The 17,175-nt window shown below is 42.2% G+C and overlaps 1 protein-coding gene across 2 annotated transcripts in view; it reads right to left on the bottom strand.

Moving 5' to 3' along the window:
• SMG1 (SMG1 nonsense mediated mRNA decay associated PI3K related kinase) overlaps positions 1-17,175 on the bottom strand; it is a 233,206-nt gene that overhangs the window by 15,360 nt on the left and 200,671 nt on the right. Inside the window, exons 51-60 of one of the 2 annotated variants that reach the window (XM_040356901.1) lie at positions 13,891-14,117; positions 11,330-11,480; positions 11,053-11,242; positions 9,714-10,183; positions 5,719-5,856; positions 5,328-5,480; positions 5,062-5,241; positions 3,821-4,051; positions 2,510-2,721; positions 2,236-2,342 (exon numbers count right to left, since the gene is read on the bottom strand). In XM_040356901.1, the coding sequence (XP_040212835.1) occupies positions 2,236-2,342; positions 2,510-2,721; positions 3,821-4,051; positions 5,062-5,241; positions 5,328-5,480; positions 5,719-5,856; positions 9,714-10,183; positions 11,053-11,242; positions 11,330-11,480; positions 13,891-14,117 (2,059 nt within the window). The remainder of the gene's footprint in view (positions 1-2,235; positions 2,343-2,509; positions 2,722-3,820; positions 4,052-5,061; positions 5,242-5,327; positions 5,481-5,718; positions 5,857-9,713; positions 10,184-11,052; positions 11,243-11,329; positions 11,481-13,890; positions 14,118-17,175) is intronic. The other variant, XM_040356902.1, reaches the window with a different exon arrangement.

Genomic DNA, 17,175 nt, shown 5'->3' with positions numbered 1-17,175 from the left:
TCCCACCAGGAGACCCAATCCTGCGAGCCACCACTTCCGGCTAAAGACAGACTGTATGTAAACACGGAAGAAACGTCACTTCCGGTTTACTCAGCTACCAATGGCACCAGTTTAAAAAAAAAAAAATACAGTATTCAGAAATCGCTGTTTTTGGCGATCTGAATACATTGTAGTGCAAAAGGAGGGATTTGGGGCCCCTTAATCCCCCCATAAACAATACCTGTCACCACCTATTACTGTCTCAGGGGATGTTTACATTCATTGTGACAGCAATAAAAGTGATCAAACATTTTATTTTTTAAAACACACGTAAAAAAAAAAAGAAACTAAAAAATTTTTTTTTTAAAGCGCCCCGTCCCCACGAGCTCGCGCAGCAAAGAAAACGCATATGCAAGTCGAGGCCCGCAAACAGTGTTCAAATCACACATGTGAGGTATCACCGCAATCGTCAGAGTGAAAGAAATTATTCTAGCACTAGATATCCTCCAACTCTAACCTGGTAACCGTTATTTTTTTAAAGTGTTGCCTATGTAGATTTCTAGGAACAGTAGTTTGTCGCCATTGCACGAGTGTGCGCAAAAAGACACTCACCTGTCCCCACAATCCATCCAATCCAGCAACGTGGCCACCCGAATCTTCCATTGTCTCCCCCGCCTGTCCATGGCGCTGGCAATACTACTGTGGGCATCCGGTTGTGACTGCTTGAAGCTTCACAGCCAGGTGTACATGTCTCACTACGCTGTCCTGCATAGCCGGGCCAATCTTCTGGGACCTGTGATGTGTCCCAGAATATTGCAGGGAGGAAGGGCCACCTAGGTGGGCTAAGCGGAAGTTTGTCAGTAATCGTGATGAATCGCGGAATTGTAATTGAATCGTGAGACCAGTGAAGATGCGCACCTCTAATTATTTATATTATAAAAAGTCTACACTATTTGCACTCAGAAGGCGCCTCTTGCTTTTTTTTTTATACTATATTCAAAGCCCTGTCCTATGCGAGACTAACTTTTTACTTAAAGCGGGAGTTCACCCATTTATTAAATTTTTTTTTTTCTCCCCTTAGATTCCTGCTCGTTCGGTCTAGGGGAATCGGCTATTTGTATTAAAATATGAGCTGTACTTACCCATTTTCGAGCTGCATCTTCTTCCGTCGCTTCCGGGTATGGGTCTTCGGGAGCGGGCGTTCCTTCTTGATTGACAGTCTTCCGAGAGGCTTCCGACGGTCGCATCCATCGCGTCACTAGTAGCCGAAAGAAGCCGAACGTCGGTGCGGCTCTATACTGCGCCTGCGCACCGACGTTCGGCTTCTTTCGGAAAATCGTGACGTGATGGATGCGACCGTCGGAAGCCTCTCGGAAGACTGTCAATCAAGAAGGAACGCCCATTCCCGCAGCCCATACCCGGAAGTGACGGAGAGGATGCATCTCGTAAACGGGTAAGTACTGCACATATTTTAAAACAAATAGCCGATTCCCCTAGAGAAAACGAGCAGGAATCTAAGGGGAAAAAGTGCCCTCTAAGGGTGAACCCCCGCTTTAAGGGGTCATATAAGGCAACAAATATACACAGTTACAAAACAAGGTTTAAATTAATAACTCTAAAGGCTGAACTATAAGACAAATATACCAAGTACAAATAATTCCCTTGGCCACAAGGCGATAAGAGCTATTCAAAAGACAGATTAATGGCCTTAATTAAAGCAGAACTAAATTCTCCTATCCCCTACAGCCAAAGAAGATGCCATTTTAGTCTTGGTTTGATCTGCAGTTGCCATGGGTCCTGCACATGTGATTAGTTATGACGGAAGCCATTTGATGGCTTGACAGATCAGTTGAGAACACAAACAGCTGGGACAGCTTGTACAACTCAGAAACTAATCTTCTAATCATCATGCCTTAGTATGAAATGGATTTCACACTATGCTCATTCCACAGTTCACGGAAAAAAAACATAAGACCAAGGCTGCTTTCACACTGAGGCGGTGGGGGCTTCGGCGGTGAAGCGTCGCTATTTTTTTGCGTCACTATTTGGCCGCTAGCGGGACGCTTTTAACACCCTCGGGCTTTCACATTGGAGTGGAGAAAGGCTCTTTCAAGGTGATTTGCAGCCGTTTTTTCAGCGCTATAGCGCCTGCAAAGCGCCTGTGTGTGAAAGCAGCCTTACATTAAATTTTTAAAATGATGTGGTTGTGTTTTACCAGTAAAAATGTAAACGGTGCTCAGTTGATAACGTAATTACCTGCAGCAAAACTGGGGAGGTATGTTGAGGATGCAGTCGGACTAGCACACTCGTTTGTTGAATCCGTTACCAAAGGTGATGCAAAACCCACCAGATTGTTATAGATACTAAAAGAGAAAGGAAAAACATGATGGAATCAACGTAAACTCTGCAAATGAAACCAGGGACAGAGGTAGTTTTAGAACACCAATGCCAGGAACCAAGATGTACTCCATGGTTTAATCAACCTATAATCTTTCAAACTTTGGTAACATTTGGAAGGACATGTACTTACCTCTGGCTCTGGGTTTTCAGCTCTTTCAGAGTTGGTGTTATTTCCTGCAACATTTCTATATGTTCCTGGCTGCGCACTTGGCCCAAAGCCTGAACCAGAGTAAACAGAACCGTCTGAATGTTATCTTGCCAGGATTTGTACTCGCACAAATACTGTCTGACGCTGTTCTCGTAGGGCACATCTTCACCGTCTGCCAAGGCTGCCTCTTCATCCTTAAAAAGAAAAGGTTTTTAGTTCAGTAGATACTGAAATGATGCAGATAGTTAAAACATGACAAAGTTATGAGCCCTATCTAAGGCCTAAACCAGGGGTCTTCAAACTATGGCCCTCCAGTTGTTCAGGAACTACAATTCCCATCATGCCTAGTCATGTCTGTGAATGTTAGAGTGTTACAATGCCTCATGGGATGTGTAGTTCTACAACAGCTGGAGGGCCGTAGTTTGAGGATCCCTGGCCTAAACAGTCAAGTATAGCTGGCAATTTGCATTTTTATGTAAAGCTGAAATCTTTACAATCCCCCCCCCCCATGCAGTGGGGCTGTGTCTGCACTGCATGGGTTACCTGCTCATTTCTGTCTAGGGTATTGGGGATATACTTACCTGATACTCCCAGCACAAGACTGGCCCCTGCCCCTTGTCTAGTGCGGTAGACTGTTCTTGATGTCATCACGCCCATAGACCTGCTCTGGATGTGAAGACATCAGGAACAGTCTGGTATGTGGGGGAGCGCTGTTTGATACTGGAGGGTTGGGTGAGTATACAGCTTTCTGGTTGGTCTTTAACAAAATGAGCAGTAATTCCATGCAGTGTGGGCACAGCCCCACTGCAAGGGTATTTTTTGCTCGGAATCTGGCTTTAAATGGTCTACGGCTGGCTTAAAAAAAAAAAAAAAAGTCTAGGCTGCAATACCAACATCCTCTCCAGGGGTGTTGCCTACAGTGATCTCATCCAGCCACATGATGTTATCAGTTTTTCAGGTTGAATGATGCCAAGGGTAATTTTGTAGGTGCACAATGTCTTAATGGCACCATGCACGCACTAATGATGAAAAAGCTGGGCACCATTGAAAACCACCCACAGCTGGCAGAAGTTTTAGAAGGACCTAGCATGTCAAATGACCAGCCTGTAGAGATGGAAAATGCATGCATAAAAAAAAAAATACACACAAAGCATGTGGGGAAGAGGGTGGGGCGGTCCAGCCAGGATTTTGTCTTTAAACTGAGGTTTACATCCCTAGAAAACATAGCCAAGCTTAATATTTAAATAGATGTACATAAAAGCCCAGGATAAACAAATTAATGCAAAAGCCCACCTTTGCCATTGCTTTCAGCAAGTGTTTGACATCTCCCAGCTGCCTGTTATGACCAGTCAGCACAGTCTTGATGCAGTCCACCAAATTCTGAATTGTTTCACACACTGCCTCAATCTGCTGCTCCTTCTCGCTCTGTAGATTCCTCTGATTTGACATATCATGACTCAACTGCTTGTGGGCAGAAACCAGCCATTCAGGACTTCCAATGGCACTCTCATTCGAAGGTCCCTGCTAGGAATAGACACATGACTTTAAAATGTATTTGGAGAATTACATGACAAAACAAAATAAAGCATCTAGCTGTAGGCCAACAATTAAAATGTATACAGTGGATCTGTGTAAATGTACAGAACATATACAGCTATTCTGCAAGCAAGCAGCACTATTGGGCTGTGGTTACATACACAGACTATGCACCTATAAGTAAAAATCACAAAAATAAAAATGCTATAGATATTTTATCTTAAAGTTTTTATTTAATCAATTAATACTGTTCATCATAAATGCCTGATACCGAATTTGAGGATGCTAGGATTAAAGTGTTAGTTTTCCTTTACCAAAACTGTGCAGCTTTGACCAATAGTGAATACTGCCCTTGCTATAGGTGTAGGCCATTTATGTACCTCATGAAGCCTGACCTGAAAACTCATAGGACGTCGTTAGCACATTGTTAAGGGAGGCTTGGCAATGAACGTTCACCTTCATCACAGGGGTGAGCTTGCACATGCTGAGCTCAGAGGAGAGAAAGTGCATGCGAGGAGTATTGAATCAGAGAAAGGGCTCACTCTGTGATAGCGGAGATGAACAATAGCTAGGCCTCACTTCGCAACATCCTGGGAGTTTTCAGGTCAAGCTTCATGTGGTAAATGGTCAACACTTATAGCAAGGGCATTATTCCATTTTGGTCAAAGCTACACAGCTTTTCATCTACAGACGTCCCTTATCTGCATAGTCAGTTTTTGTTGGTAACTAACCCTTCAAGTCAGAATTTTGTGGTGATCAAATACCACCAAAAGAAAGCTCTATTTGTGGGAAAAAAAGGACGCCAATTTTGTTTGGGAGCCACGTCGCACGACCGAGCAATTGTCAGTTAAAGCGACGCAGTGCCGAATCGCAAAAAGTGTCAAGGTCCTTTAGCTGCATTTTGGTCCGGGTCTTAAGTGGTTAAATATTGACCAAATCTTCATCCTAGCTTGCTGGTCTTGCTACAAAAGATAGTTGCCTACATCAGCAACACTTACCACTCTTTTCAAAAGTCGAAGCTCCAACTCAGATACTGAGCTATTGAACTGGGAGGCAAATGAGCACATCTGTTGACAACGTTTAAGGAGCTCAAACAAACCAGTGTCCATGCTTAGAGTCTCCGTAGTTCGAGTGCGTAAACTTTCAAAGTGTATAATGGTGCTACAAAGGAATGTGACCTAATAAAAAAAAAAAAGACCGAGATTAAATAATTGGTCTTCAAAAGAGTTAGCCACAAAAGGTTTAACTACACAGGACCATCTACCTGGTTTGTTCTTTGGTTTTCCTTCAGTACAAAATTCCTTCTCTCTGTAATAGTAGCCTCAAAGTCTTGAAGAACTGGTGCCAATGCAGGATTTGCTCCTCCTGCCCATTTCAAGCGCTGCTCAATGCTGGCTTCTAAAGCAGCTAGTTTTTCCTGCAGGAAATACATGTGTCAAGAGAAAATTAAAAGGGGAGTTATTTTACTAAAGCCTTTACATTTGCACCTTTTTATTACAAAATTTGCAATACCATGTTTTCTTACAGTAACTGCTACAAGCAACAAAATGGAAATCTGACGGGCCCATGAACCTCAAACAATGCCTATTTGGCCATGCAAAAAAAAACATGCGAATAAACATTCCAAGCAAACAACAGCATTTTCAGTGAGGCACCTGGACTGCTGCAATAGACGAGTCAATCTGTCCAAGAGTATGAAGCTTCTTCTTCATGCTGGTTAAGATGGCAGAGCGAGGAGGGGGAGTAACTGATGTTGCTTGTGGGCGACTAATCAGGAAGTCCTCATGCTGCCACTGGAATGTAAAATAAATTTCAGTCAATAAAAGTTCAGAATCGCAGAGATTACAGTGATTTGTAGCTACAAAATCACCAGCTTTGGTAGCTAGTTATGTAATCCAGGGGGCACAGCTCAGATTTTTAGCTGCATAGATTTAGACAAGCCTAGTTTTATGAACAAAAGCTTAAAGAGAGCCTATGATGAGAAATGCATTGCAAACTTCTGAAACTTCTGGCTGTAAAGCAGACACTTTGACTTCAATACTTTGAGTCGACCTGTAACAGTAATGCATACAAGACTTGTCTTTTCTCAGACTTTGATTTGCATACTTGTTCTGGATCACAGACTCACAAGACTGAGGCTGGGTTCACAATAAGATTGCATGCAATTGACAACAACAGGAGTCCAGTGCATCCATGTTCCCCATTTTAGGGACAAATCAGGCCTGAATTTTGACCTGTGCGTCTTTGGCTCAGTTTTCAGGACTCCTGTGCAATTCGCTCCGCAGCCAACACAGACGTTTGAACTGGCTCCATTGAGAGCCGGTCACAATTACTTGTCATGCTAATTGGATGCAGAATGAGAGAGTATTTGTGTCACTGGGAAAGGAGCCTTGTATGTGCTGACCGATGTCCTGTGTCCTGGAGAAGCAAATTAATCCGTCTCAACTACAGGGAAACCCTTACCTTAAAGTAAAACTAAAGAAAAAAGTTTTTTTTGTTTTTCTTTATAGAGTGGAGAGAGATTAGAACAGCTGTAGGGTTTTTGTTTTGAGTCTGTGCCCTCATTACAGAGATTTACCATGTCTGTTATGTTTATGGTTATAATTGAAAGTAAAAAATAAATTACATATTTTGGGTTGTCCTTAAACCCGTAAAGCTCCATGCACACGGGACGTTAAAATAATGTTATAAAAACGCCAGTAGCTTTGCAGTGAGTCTTTCAACGTTTTTGCAGAAGCGTTTTTGCGCATTAGCTTTTTTTTCTTCAATGGATCAAAAACGTTAAACGCTGGCGAGACACGTTTTTGAGCGTTTATCAACATTTGGCATTTTTGTGGTCAGAAAAACGACTTCTGAATGAAACTTCACTGCTGATAAAATGTCCATGTGTGCATTTACACATAGGATAACAGAGGGGAGTTTATGGGCTGTTACAAAAATGCCCAAACTCCCAAAAACGGCCGTTTATGAGCTTTAGCGTGCATGGAGACTTAGGCCCCATGCACACGAGACGCAAATGCAAACTCATCTAAACACAAGTTTTCAAATGCAAAAACCGGCGTTTAAAACACCCGTTTTGCTGCGAATTTCGCTGCGTTTTACCGCGTTTGCGTTTATAAGCGTTTGGTTAAGAAACATAAGACCCTCCCTAAGCTCAAAAAACAGTATTATTTAACCATTTCAGCCATTTTGTGAGACCAGAGCAGCTGAGAGAGCAGCTGTGTACGTGTATTTAGCGTGTCACTTGCCACGTCACCTGCCTCAAGTTGTGAGTTGTCCACTTGCCACGTCACCTGCCACAAGTTGTGGATTGTCCACTTGCCACGTCACCTGCCCACATCACCTGCCATGTCACCTGGCCACGTCACCTGCCACAAGTTGTGGATTGTCCACTGGCCACGTCACCTGCCACAAGTTGTGGATTGTCCACTTGCCACGTTACCTGCCCACATCACCTGCCATGTCACCTGGCCACGTCACCTGCCACAAGTTGTGGATTGTCAACTGGCCACATCACCTGCCACAAGTTGTGGATTGTCCACTTGCCACGTTACCTGACCACGACACCTGCCACAATTGGTGGATTGTCCACTTGCCACATCACCTGCCACAAGTGGATTATGCACTTGCCAAATCACCTGGCCACGTCACCTGCCACAAGTTGTGGATTGTCCACTGGCCACGTTACCTGCCACAAGTTGTGGATTGTCCACTTGCCATGTCACCTGGCCACGTCACCTGCCACAAGTTGTGGATTGTCCACTGGCCGCGTCATCTGCCACAAGTTGTGGATTGTCCACTTACCATGTCACCTGGCCACATCACCTGCCCACGTCACCTGCCACAAGTTGTGGATTGTCCACAATGCAATGCAAGCAATTCATTTTTTAATGTTTTTTTTATGTTTTTTTATTATTTGCCATCATTTTTGAGATTTCTAATGTAAAAAAATAGGTCACCTTTAAAAACGCCTATAAACGAAATCGCGGCAAAACGCCGGTACCGCGTTTTGCGTCTGAAACGCGAAAACTTTTGCGTCTTAACCCAAAATTTTGCTTCTGAAAAAAACGAGCCTAAACCCAACTGCTTTAAAACGCATAAAAACGTGAATGTGTGCATGGACACATAGGATAACATTACATTTGTTCAGGGGCAGTTGAAAAAAATTCCCAAATGCCTCTGAACTCGAGTTTACCAGCGTCTCGTGTGCATGGGGGGCCTAAGAGATCGGAAATCTCCTATGGTTTTAAAGACAACCAGGGATTCCCTCACTTAGAAGAGATTTCCGCCCATTTCCAGTTTTGGTATTGGATAGGATGTGAAAGGAAATCACCCCCAATGGGACACAGACAAGAAAAAAAAAAAAAAAAAAAAAACTGGCAGGGGTTAGAACCCTTTTTTTTTTTTTTTTTTTATAAATAAAGAGAGTTTTGCATTTAGTTCTACTTTAATCTGAACTACACTGAAGGCTCCAAAAAGTCATCCATCACAGTGTACATACACCCATGAAGGGGGTCATGGGAATTGACTACAGCCTTGGACCTGTGCAGCACCCTGAGACTATTTATATCTGCTGCATGATGTGCCAAGGTCAGCACTGAATGCAGGATCCTGTGCCTGAAGCAAAGATTACAAACTGACCACACTAATGTGGGGTCCAGGTATGCCTCCAAAAGACATAATCGGGGGCAACTGATCCAGAAACTGCTAGTGAGCATTAAGGCAATAAGCAGTTGGATCTTGATAGAAGTGTCAGTTGAAGTAGTAAAGAAAAATGGGAAAAAGTTAATTAAAAAAATATTACTTTTTGTAAAAACTTCTTCAGGAGGAGAGGAAGTCCATGACCTAAGGACATTAGCAAAAAACTGAATACCACAGAGTGAATGGGGTTATATGAAGGTGAACTGTGGGGCATTCCCAGATAAGCTTTGGCTAGTGTCCAATTACCTGAAGGTAGTGGCATACATCTCATAGTCTGACATACAGATCAATTAAGTTAAACAGATTTTCTGGTAAATGTTAACACTGTAAAGCCATCCTATCACAACTTATCCAACTGAACTATTTGCTTTCAGTCTGACTTGTCTTACATTCATTTTAAAGCGGAAGTTCACCCATAAATTTTTTTTTACCCTTAGATTGATGCTCATTTTGTCTAGGGGAATCGGCTAGTTGTTTTAAAATCGAAGCTGTACTTACCGTTGTAGAGAGCGATCTTCTCCGCCGCTTCCGGGTATGGTCTTCGTGACTCGGCGTTCCTATTTTGATTGACAGTCTTCTGACGGTCGCATCCATCGCGTCACGAGTAGCCGAAAGTCGGTGCGGCTCTATACTGCGCCTGCGCACCGACATTCGGCTACTTTCGGAAAATCGTGACGCGATGGATGCGACCGTCGGAAGCCTGTCAATCAAAATAGGAACGCCCAGTCCCGCAGCACATACCCGGAAGCGGCGGAGAAGATCGCTCTCTACAACGGTAAGTACAGCTTCGATTTTAAAACAACTAGCCGATTTCCACTAGACAAAATGAGCAGGAATCTAAGGGTAACATTTTTTATTTCTGGGTGAACCTCCACTAAGTATAAACATTTCCTGTACAAAAAAATAAATATATAAGCATGCTTTTTAGTATTTAGCTGTAAAAAAATACCTGAAACATTGCAATGTGAAGCTGCACGCGCTGCATACTGGTTTTACAGGAAGCAATGTTTGTTTCTAGACGGCGCACCAAGTCTTGTTTCTTCCAGGCAGTGTCATAAGAGCTGGCTAAGACAGTAGCTCTGTTCATCACGAGCTGGGAAAATCTGGAGATCTGAATGTTGTGCTCCACAGCCTTTTTACAGAGATCATCAACGGAAACTTTACTTTCTGCTCCAAAGTCTTTGGCTTCCACTTGAGCAATAATATCCACACCCAAAGCACTAATGAAGCTGCACAATGTCAGTCCCAGAGCCTGGGTAGGTAAGCCAATCAAGAGTTGCCTCACAAAGTCAGCTGTAAAAGATTTGATTGGTTTGGCCATTTGGTCTTCACTAAAGCAGGAGTTTCTGTACATTGTTTTTACATTGACCAGCTGCACAGGTCCATTACCAGGAGTTTGTTCATCAACCGGGCATTTTCCTGTGTAGAGAAGGCAAAAGCAAAATTACGCTTGGTGAAATGCATACCAAAAAAAAAAAAAACACACAGACACACACACAGTACTGTGCAAGTTTTAGGTAGCTGTGAAGAAATTCTGTAAAGTAAGAGGAGTGCTTTCAAAAATTGAGATAGAGATAGAGATAGATATATATATATATATATCTATCAATGTACAAAATGCAAAGTGAGCAAACTAAATCGATCACATTTTTGGAGTGACTACCCTTTGGCTTCAACACCGCATCAAGTCTTCTAGGTACATTTGCACACAAGTTTTTGAAGCAACTCAGTAGAAGGATGTAGGCTGCCTCAAAGCCTTGCGTCCTGTCATGTAATCCCAGACTATGTTGAGATCAGGGTTCTGTAGGGGCCAAACCGTTACTTCCAGGACTCATTCTTGTGCTTTCTGTTGACGCGATGTCACCTTGTATGCCGAGATTGTGCTCGCCGCTCAGAACCCTAGCCAGAGACAACTCGGCCAATACTAATGCTTTTTTTAACTCGTCAGTGGAGACGCATGTGAATGTAAGTGGAAAATATTTTTTTTTTAAAGTTTTTAGTTGTGTAAACTCCTTGGTGCAGTTATATACTAAATTTGCCTGGTAAAATGAGTGTCTAGAGGCAACAGTGAACGAAGCATGGTCGAGGTTTCTTGCAAGTTTGAGGCGGCATGTTTGCAAAGAGTTGGAGATTTGTTTATGATCAATGGTGTCTTCACGCTGAGAAATACAGGCAGATATTTATCCATAATGCCATACCATCGGGGAGGCGAGCGATTGGCCCTAAATTTGTTCTGTGCAGGACAACAATTTTATTTGAGTGAATATGAAAAGCAAATATTTTCTTACCCGACAAGGTTTGAGAAAATATGCCACAAAGGCGGAAGAATTCTCTGATTGTTTGTAATCTTTTCAAGAAAAATATTTCATCCAACACACGGCGAAGTTCGTCATCTTCAAAAAAGTTCACCTGTGTGCTTCTTGCTTCACGGATGATATCAACCTTTCTCCAGGCATGTGAAATTTCCATCTGTTTTAACTGCAGACATGAGCCATGAAGGTAAACATGAAGTATGGTTTACAAGAACATGATCATTTCAATGCGATATCAATAAAATGCTCATACCTTCTCCAGTAGCAAGCCAAATGCGGTTTCAACTTGAGCAAACATCCCATCAAAAGCAACCAACAGCATCTGACCAGCAGACATTTTTGGAGTTTCTTCCACTGAGCCATTCCTTGGCTGAATTAACTCTCCATACTGAGAATGAAGTAACCTGTAACACAACATACCTATTATAGTAATCTTTATTTGGTTAGCATCTCTGCAATTACATGTGGAAATCTCAGTCTACAAATTCAAATGCTGTGTGTGGGCTTGCAGAAATTTAAAAGCAGATTAAAAATATATACATGGATAATGAACACAAACTGCAACGTTAAAAAATAATAATCCAGGTTTTAAAAATGAAGTTTAGTAGTTTCTTTTAAATCAGTACCAAGGACAGTAACTTGCATGGGGAGTGTCATATGTGCTGGTGGCTTATGTGGTTCTTGAAATCTCCTATCCCCCGCAGAACCCCGAAGAGCTGATTGGTTCCCACTATGAAAAACACTTCACGAATTGAGTGGATGAATCAAAGGCCAGCCTCCATTCAGAGTGCTTTTTATTGGGGGAAACAGATACTATGGCATTTATGAAAGGAGCACAGGAGCAGAAAGGGCAGCCAATTTTATAACATTTGCAGAGTGCCTGCTCATTATAACCTCCACAGTACCAGAAGATCACTGCTGCAGAGGTATCTAGGGGAAAAGGACTGAACATTTGGGTTGTTGTGCAAACAAAAACGTGTGATAAAGCTTCAGTGGAGATACCCTTTTCCCATAACTTATACAGGAGTGAATTTCCATTCCTAGGTGTAGATTTCCTCTCAATTCCCATTATCTCCTTCTGTTTGTAAGTATGCGTTGTATGCAAGTTGGATGCTTGGAACTCAGGACTGCTGGTGCTAGGATCATGGCTGCATGGCTTATTGAACAAAAAAAAAAATCCATAAAGCAAAGTCCTCAATATACTGTACAAGTGCATCTCATAAAATTTGAATATCAAAAAGTTAATGTCAGTAATTCGATTCAAAAAGTGAAACTCATATTTTATATAGATGCGATACACACAGAGTGATATATTTCAAGCATTTCTTTATTTAAAATGTTAATGATTATGGCTTACAGCTATTGAAAATCCAAAATTATTTTATTTAATCTAATTTTCTGAAATACAGAAAGTATTTTTAACATAGAAATGTTGGCTTAGTGAAAAGTATGTCCATGTACAGTATAGTATGCATTCAATACTTGGTCGAGGCTCCTTTTGCATGGATTATTGCATCAATGTGGCATGGAATGGAGGTGATCAGCCTGAGGTGTTATGGAAGCCCAGGTTGCTTTGATAGCAGCTTTCAGCTCATCTGTATTGTTGGGTCTGGGTGTCTCATCCTCCTCTTGACAATACCCCACAGATTCTCTATGGGGTTTTGGTCAGGCGAGTTTGCTGGCCAATCAAGCACAGTGATACCATGATCATTAAACCAGGTATTGATACTTTTGGCAGGGTGGGCAGGTGCCAAATCCTGCTGAAAAATGAAATCAGCAACTCCATAAAACTGGTCAGCAGAGTGAAGCATGAAGTGCTCTAGAATTTCCTGTTAGGGGGCTGCACTGATTTTGGACTTGATAAAACACAGCAGACCAACACCAGCAGATGACATGGCTCCCGAAATCACAGACTGGAAAATTGTGCATTTCATTTGGAAATCAAGGTCCCAGAGTCTAGAGGAAGAGTGAAGAGGCACAGAATCCAAGTTGCATTAGGTCCAGTGTGAAGTTTCCACAGTCTGATGAATTGGCTGTAAGCCATAATCATGGAAATTAAAAGAAAAATGCTGGAAACATATCACTCTGTGTGTAACGCATCGATAAGAAAACGTGTTTTACTTTTTGTATTAAGTTACTGAAATAAATTAACTTTTTGATAGTCAAATTTTATGAGATGCACATGTATATACTAATATGTTTTATACAGTTTTTGGTTTCTTCTACTGTTAGAAGTAAAGGATTTTCTCCCCCCCCCCCCCCAATTATACTTACCTAGGTGGATGCAATATCGGTACCGACGGGTGTCAGTCCAGGCACCTGGCGGATCCAGACTCTGGGGTCGGGATGATGTGGTGCCTGGACTGAAAATCTGTGACGTCAGAGTGGGGGTTTTAGCCTGCTCTCTGCTGAAAATGGGTCACAGTAGTGCAAAAATGAATTGCACTCCTGTGATCCATAGAAGTCCAGACAAATTAAATCTGGCTGGACTTCTTTAAATCAATGAGTGAGTGCCACCATGCCACACTTATCTTGTACATCAAAAGTGATATGCAAAGACTGCAAACACTCCTCCTCATATGCAACTCCCAGTGAGTACCATCAACAAGTAACGCTCTGTGCTCACCATAATATATTGACCTTTTGTGTAGACGTAGGTCGCCATGTCCAGAAAATATTGTGTTTAAATATAATTAAGAAAATAATTTACTTTTGGATGCGATGGACCCATTTTGCCAAGACTTTTGAAGTAAACTCCAGGGACTAGTGCAAACAGGAAATGTCAACCAAAATAAGATAACTTGGCTTGTGTACCTTGCAACATCAATATAGTGAGCATTTGCCTCATCTTCCAGGCCCATGGCTGCATTTCTTAGGTAAGTCTGCAGTAACTCCACCATGTCCTGTAGTGAAGTCCCATCAGTGGTCTGCTCTATCAGGTTATCAAGCTCTTGAAGCATGTTCTCAAGTGTCTGCTCTCCTTTCATTAAGCATCTGAGCGCTTCAGGGAAAATAATCTGACGAAAATTTGAGTTCAATTCCTTAAAAAAAAAAAAAAAACACAAGGGTTTCATTATTCAAACAGATCATGCTCTAAACTTTCTTTAGTCACTCCAAAGGCCTATAAACGATTTCTCAGCTTTCTGACACATTCAGTATAGAAAAAAGTACTCATCTTTAAAAGGAAAAACAAGCCTGTTTCTTAGGGTTACCACTGTACCCCGTTATGTTGACTGTAATGATTTTGTCTAAGCCCACCTAGGTTTTTATGATAAAGTGCACAAGATTTTTTTATTACTAAAGTATATTTGTGGCTTACTGTGGTGCCTTCTAAACGATGCATTCAAACAATCCCCATCCCTTTGTTGGAAGTCTATTGAGGGATACAGGTTCCACTGCTCTGTTTGATTGTGCGTGCAGTACATGCTGGTCGAACCGAGAGAACATGTGAACAAAACATGTGGCAGTTGCTTGATGTCATAAAGCCCAGTAAAGTGCACTTTAACAGGAAAGGGTGGAACCTGCCCCTTAAGACCATAAGCTTGCATGGTGATCTGAGCAACCTAGAAATGGTGTAATGAAAAACGAGTGCACCCTTTCGGGGGTCCATCTGGACAAAAGGAAATTAAAGCCCACATTCTGAAGTATAGGGGCATTTGAACAGCCATGCAATTAAAGTCAGTATTCGTGCAGCAGAATGAAAATTGGTCTTTGGGACAAAAGAACCAGACTTCAAAGATAACCCTCAGGAGTCCTACAAAGTCGATGTAGCATCCTGGGCCAGTCCGGAACAATGAGGATCATTGGACTCCCATGTCGATTGTGCCAAACAGACGATGTTGCATGGCAGGAAAGCATAGATCAGGATGTACTGATCCCAGAGAGCCACCAGATAGTGTCCACTGCTTTTGCTGTACCTGTAGACAAACCTGTCTAGCATGTTGAACATGTAGGCTAGGAGGCCCCCATATAGCTTCCCCCACAGGTTCAAAACACCGTCAGGTGAAGGGACCATTCCCCAGGTCAAGAAATAGCCAAGGAAATCTGCTTGCCAAATACCAGGTCCTCAGCGACCAACAAATCAGCCTGTTCAGAAACTGGAAAATGTGGGAGAGTAGGGGGCGAAGGACTAGTAGCTGAAGCTAGACCCGGAGCCACCCACTCAATGGTTTTGGGGGGGACTATCACGGTACTGGTAAATATACATATCCTATATTATATATATATATATATATATATATATATATATATATATATATATATATATATATATATATATATATATATATATATATATATATATATATATATATATATATATATATATATATACATACATACATACATACATACACACATCCTTCCCCCCCTTCCCATTTCCCCCCCCCTTCCCTCCGTCCCTGTCTTCCCTTGTCTACTCTATCTTCCTTCCTATGCCCCCCCCATTCTCCCTCCTCTCCCCCTTCCCCCCCCCTTTTTCTTTTTCTCTGTTTCCCCCCCCCCTTTTTTTCCCTCTTCCCTCCCTTCCCCTTTTCCCTCCCTTCCCCTTTTTCCCCCCCTCCCCCCCACCTCCCCCTTTTACTTTCTGCTCTTTCTTTTTTCCCCCCTTTTTTCCCCTCCTTGCCCCTGCCCCACCCAGCCCATTGACCTTATGGGGTTGAATACTCTCCTATATACATACATATCCTTATATTGCTTATTTACACCCAGACTTTCACGATCAACCATCCCCTTGTCCGCCACGGGGGGACCCCCCATAGGCCGCCTGGTACCGCGCATTATCAATTAACTCATTCGGTAAGCAACTATTAATGTTTTTTATCAATTATTACTGTATTGCTGATTTTTGTTACATATCCTCATTGCATTATTCTTTAGATTGGCTGTCCTGACGAAGCGGCAACCCCGCGAAACTAGTCGACGTTGACCAATCAATGAATTGTACAATTATTTGTTTTGCAAATATTTTTATTCAATAAACTTTTTTATATCATTATGTTTTATGTATATTTACCAGTACCGTGATAGTCCCCCCCAAAACCATTGAGTGGGTGGCTCCGGGTCTAGCTTCAGCTACTAGTCCTTCGCCCCCTACTCTCCCACATTTTCTAGTATAATTGGGATGATGGTACACTTTTATTCAATTTATTATTTTATACATGAGGCCATACTCCCCATTTCTGTTCAGAAACTGGTTAAACTTTTTCTGCAATGACAATGTTGTGTTGCAGAGGTCTGGGGGGGGGGGGGGGGGAATCAGGGTTAATTTAACTGCCTTGAAGGCCAATAGTAGGCCTAGGGCGCTCATGCAAAAGCAAAATGTCAAAAAACCTCTGTAAAAGTTTGAATTGGAGACTGGAGCAGCTGACATTCTGGACTCAGTTGTGTCCCGGACTCGACCCAGATAATTCAAACATTATTGCAGCAGCTGACTCAACCCTTCCCAACTGTTTCCTCAACAGGTCTAAGTTTCCCAAAATGGGAGTTCCAGAAGAACATAGCAGGGTTGGTACTTAAAACCAACACTGTGGTGCATACCCCGGGTGCAAATAAACGGCCTATGAAAAAAACTGATGCAGAGGCACCACAAAAGTGTGTAGGAAAAACTGGACACATTTAAGAATGCATTTTTGATGTCCACAAAGACCAGAAAGTTTCCCTAAAGAAATGAGGTGAAAACAGATGTGGTAGATTCCATGCAGAATTTCTAGACATGAAAGAAGACATTCAGAGCTTTGATATTCTAGAATGGGGTGAGAATGCCTCCTTAGCGCTTGTAAACAGTAAAAAGAAACAAAAAGAAGAAAAAAAAAAAAAGAAGCTCAAACTGTTCTGCCACAAAAGATGTAGAAGATGTATCTGCACCATATCACAGTGGACTAAATCTTAGGCATGTAAATCGTGTCTGCCTTGATGGGCTGATCTGGATATGACAATCTAGTTCAGAACTGTCCCCCTTGGGCCAGATTCAGATAGGTCAGCGGATCTTTAGATCCGTGTAACCTATCCGTTTTACGTTACGCCGCCGCAAGTTTTTGAGGCAAGTGCTTTATTCAGAAAGCACTTGCCTCTAAAGTTACGGCGGTGTATCGCAAATCG

Source organism: Rana temporaria, chromosome 6 (genome assembly GCF_905171775.1).
Source record: "Rana temporaria chromosome 6, aRanTem1.1, whole genome shotgun sequence".
NCBI classification, from domain to species: Eukaryota; Metazoa; Chordata; class Amphibia; order Anura; family Ranidae; genus Rana; species Rana temporaria.
The sequence above is the reverse complement of the archived record's forward strand: the minus strand, read 5'-3'. Positions and strand labels throughout refer to the sequence as shown.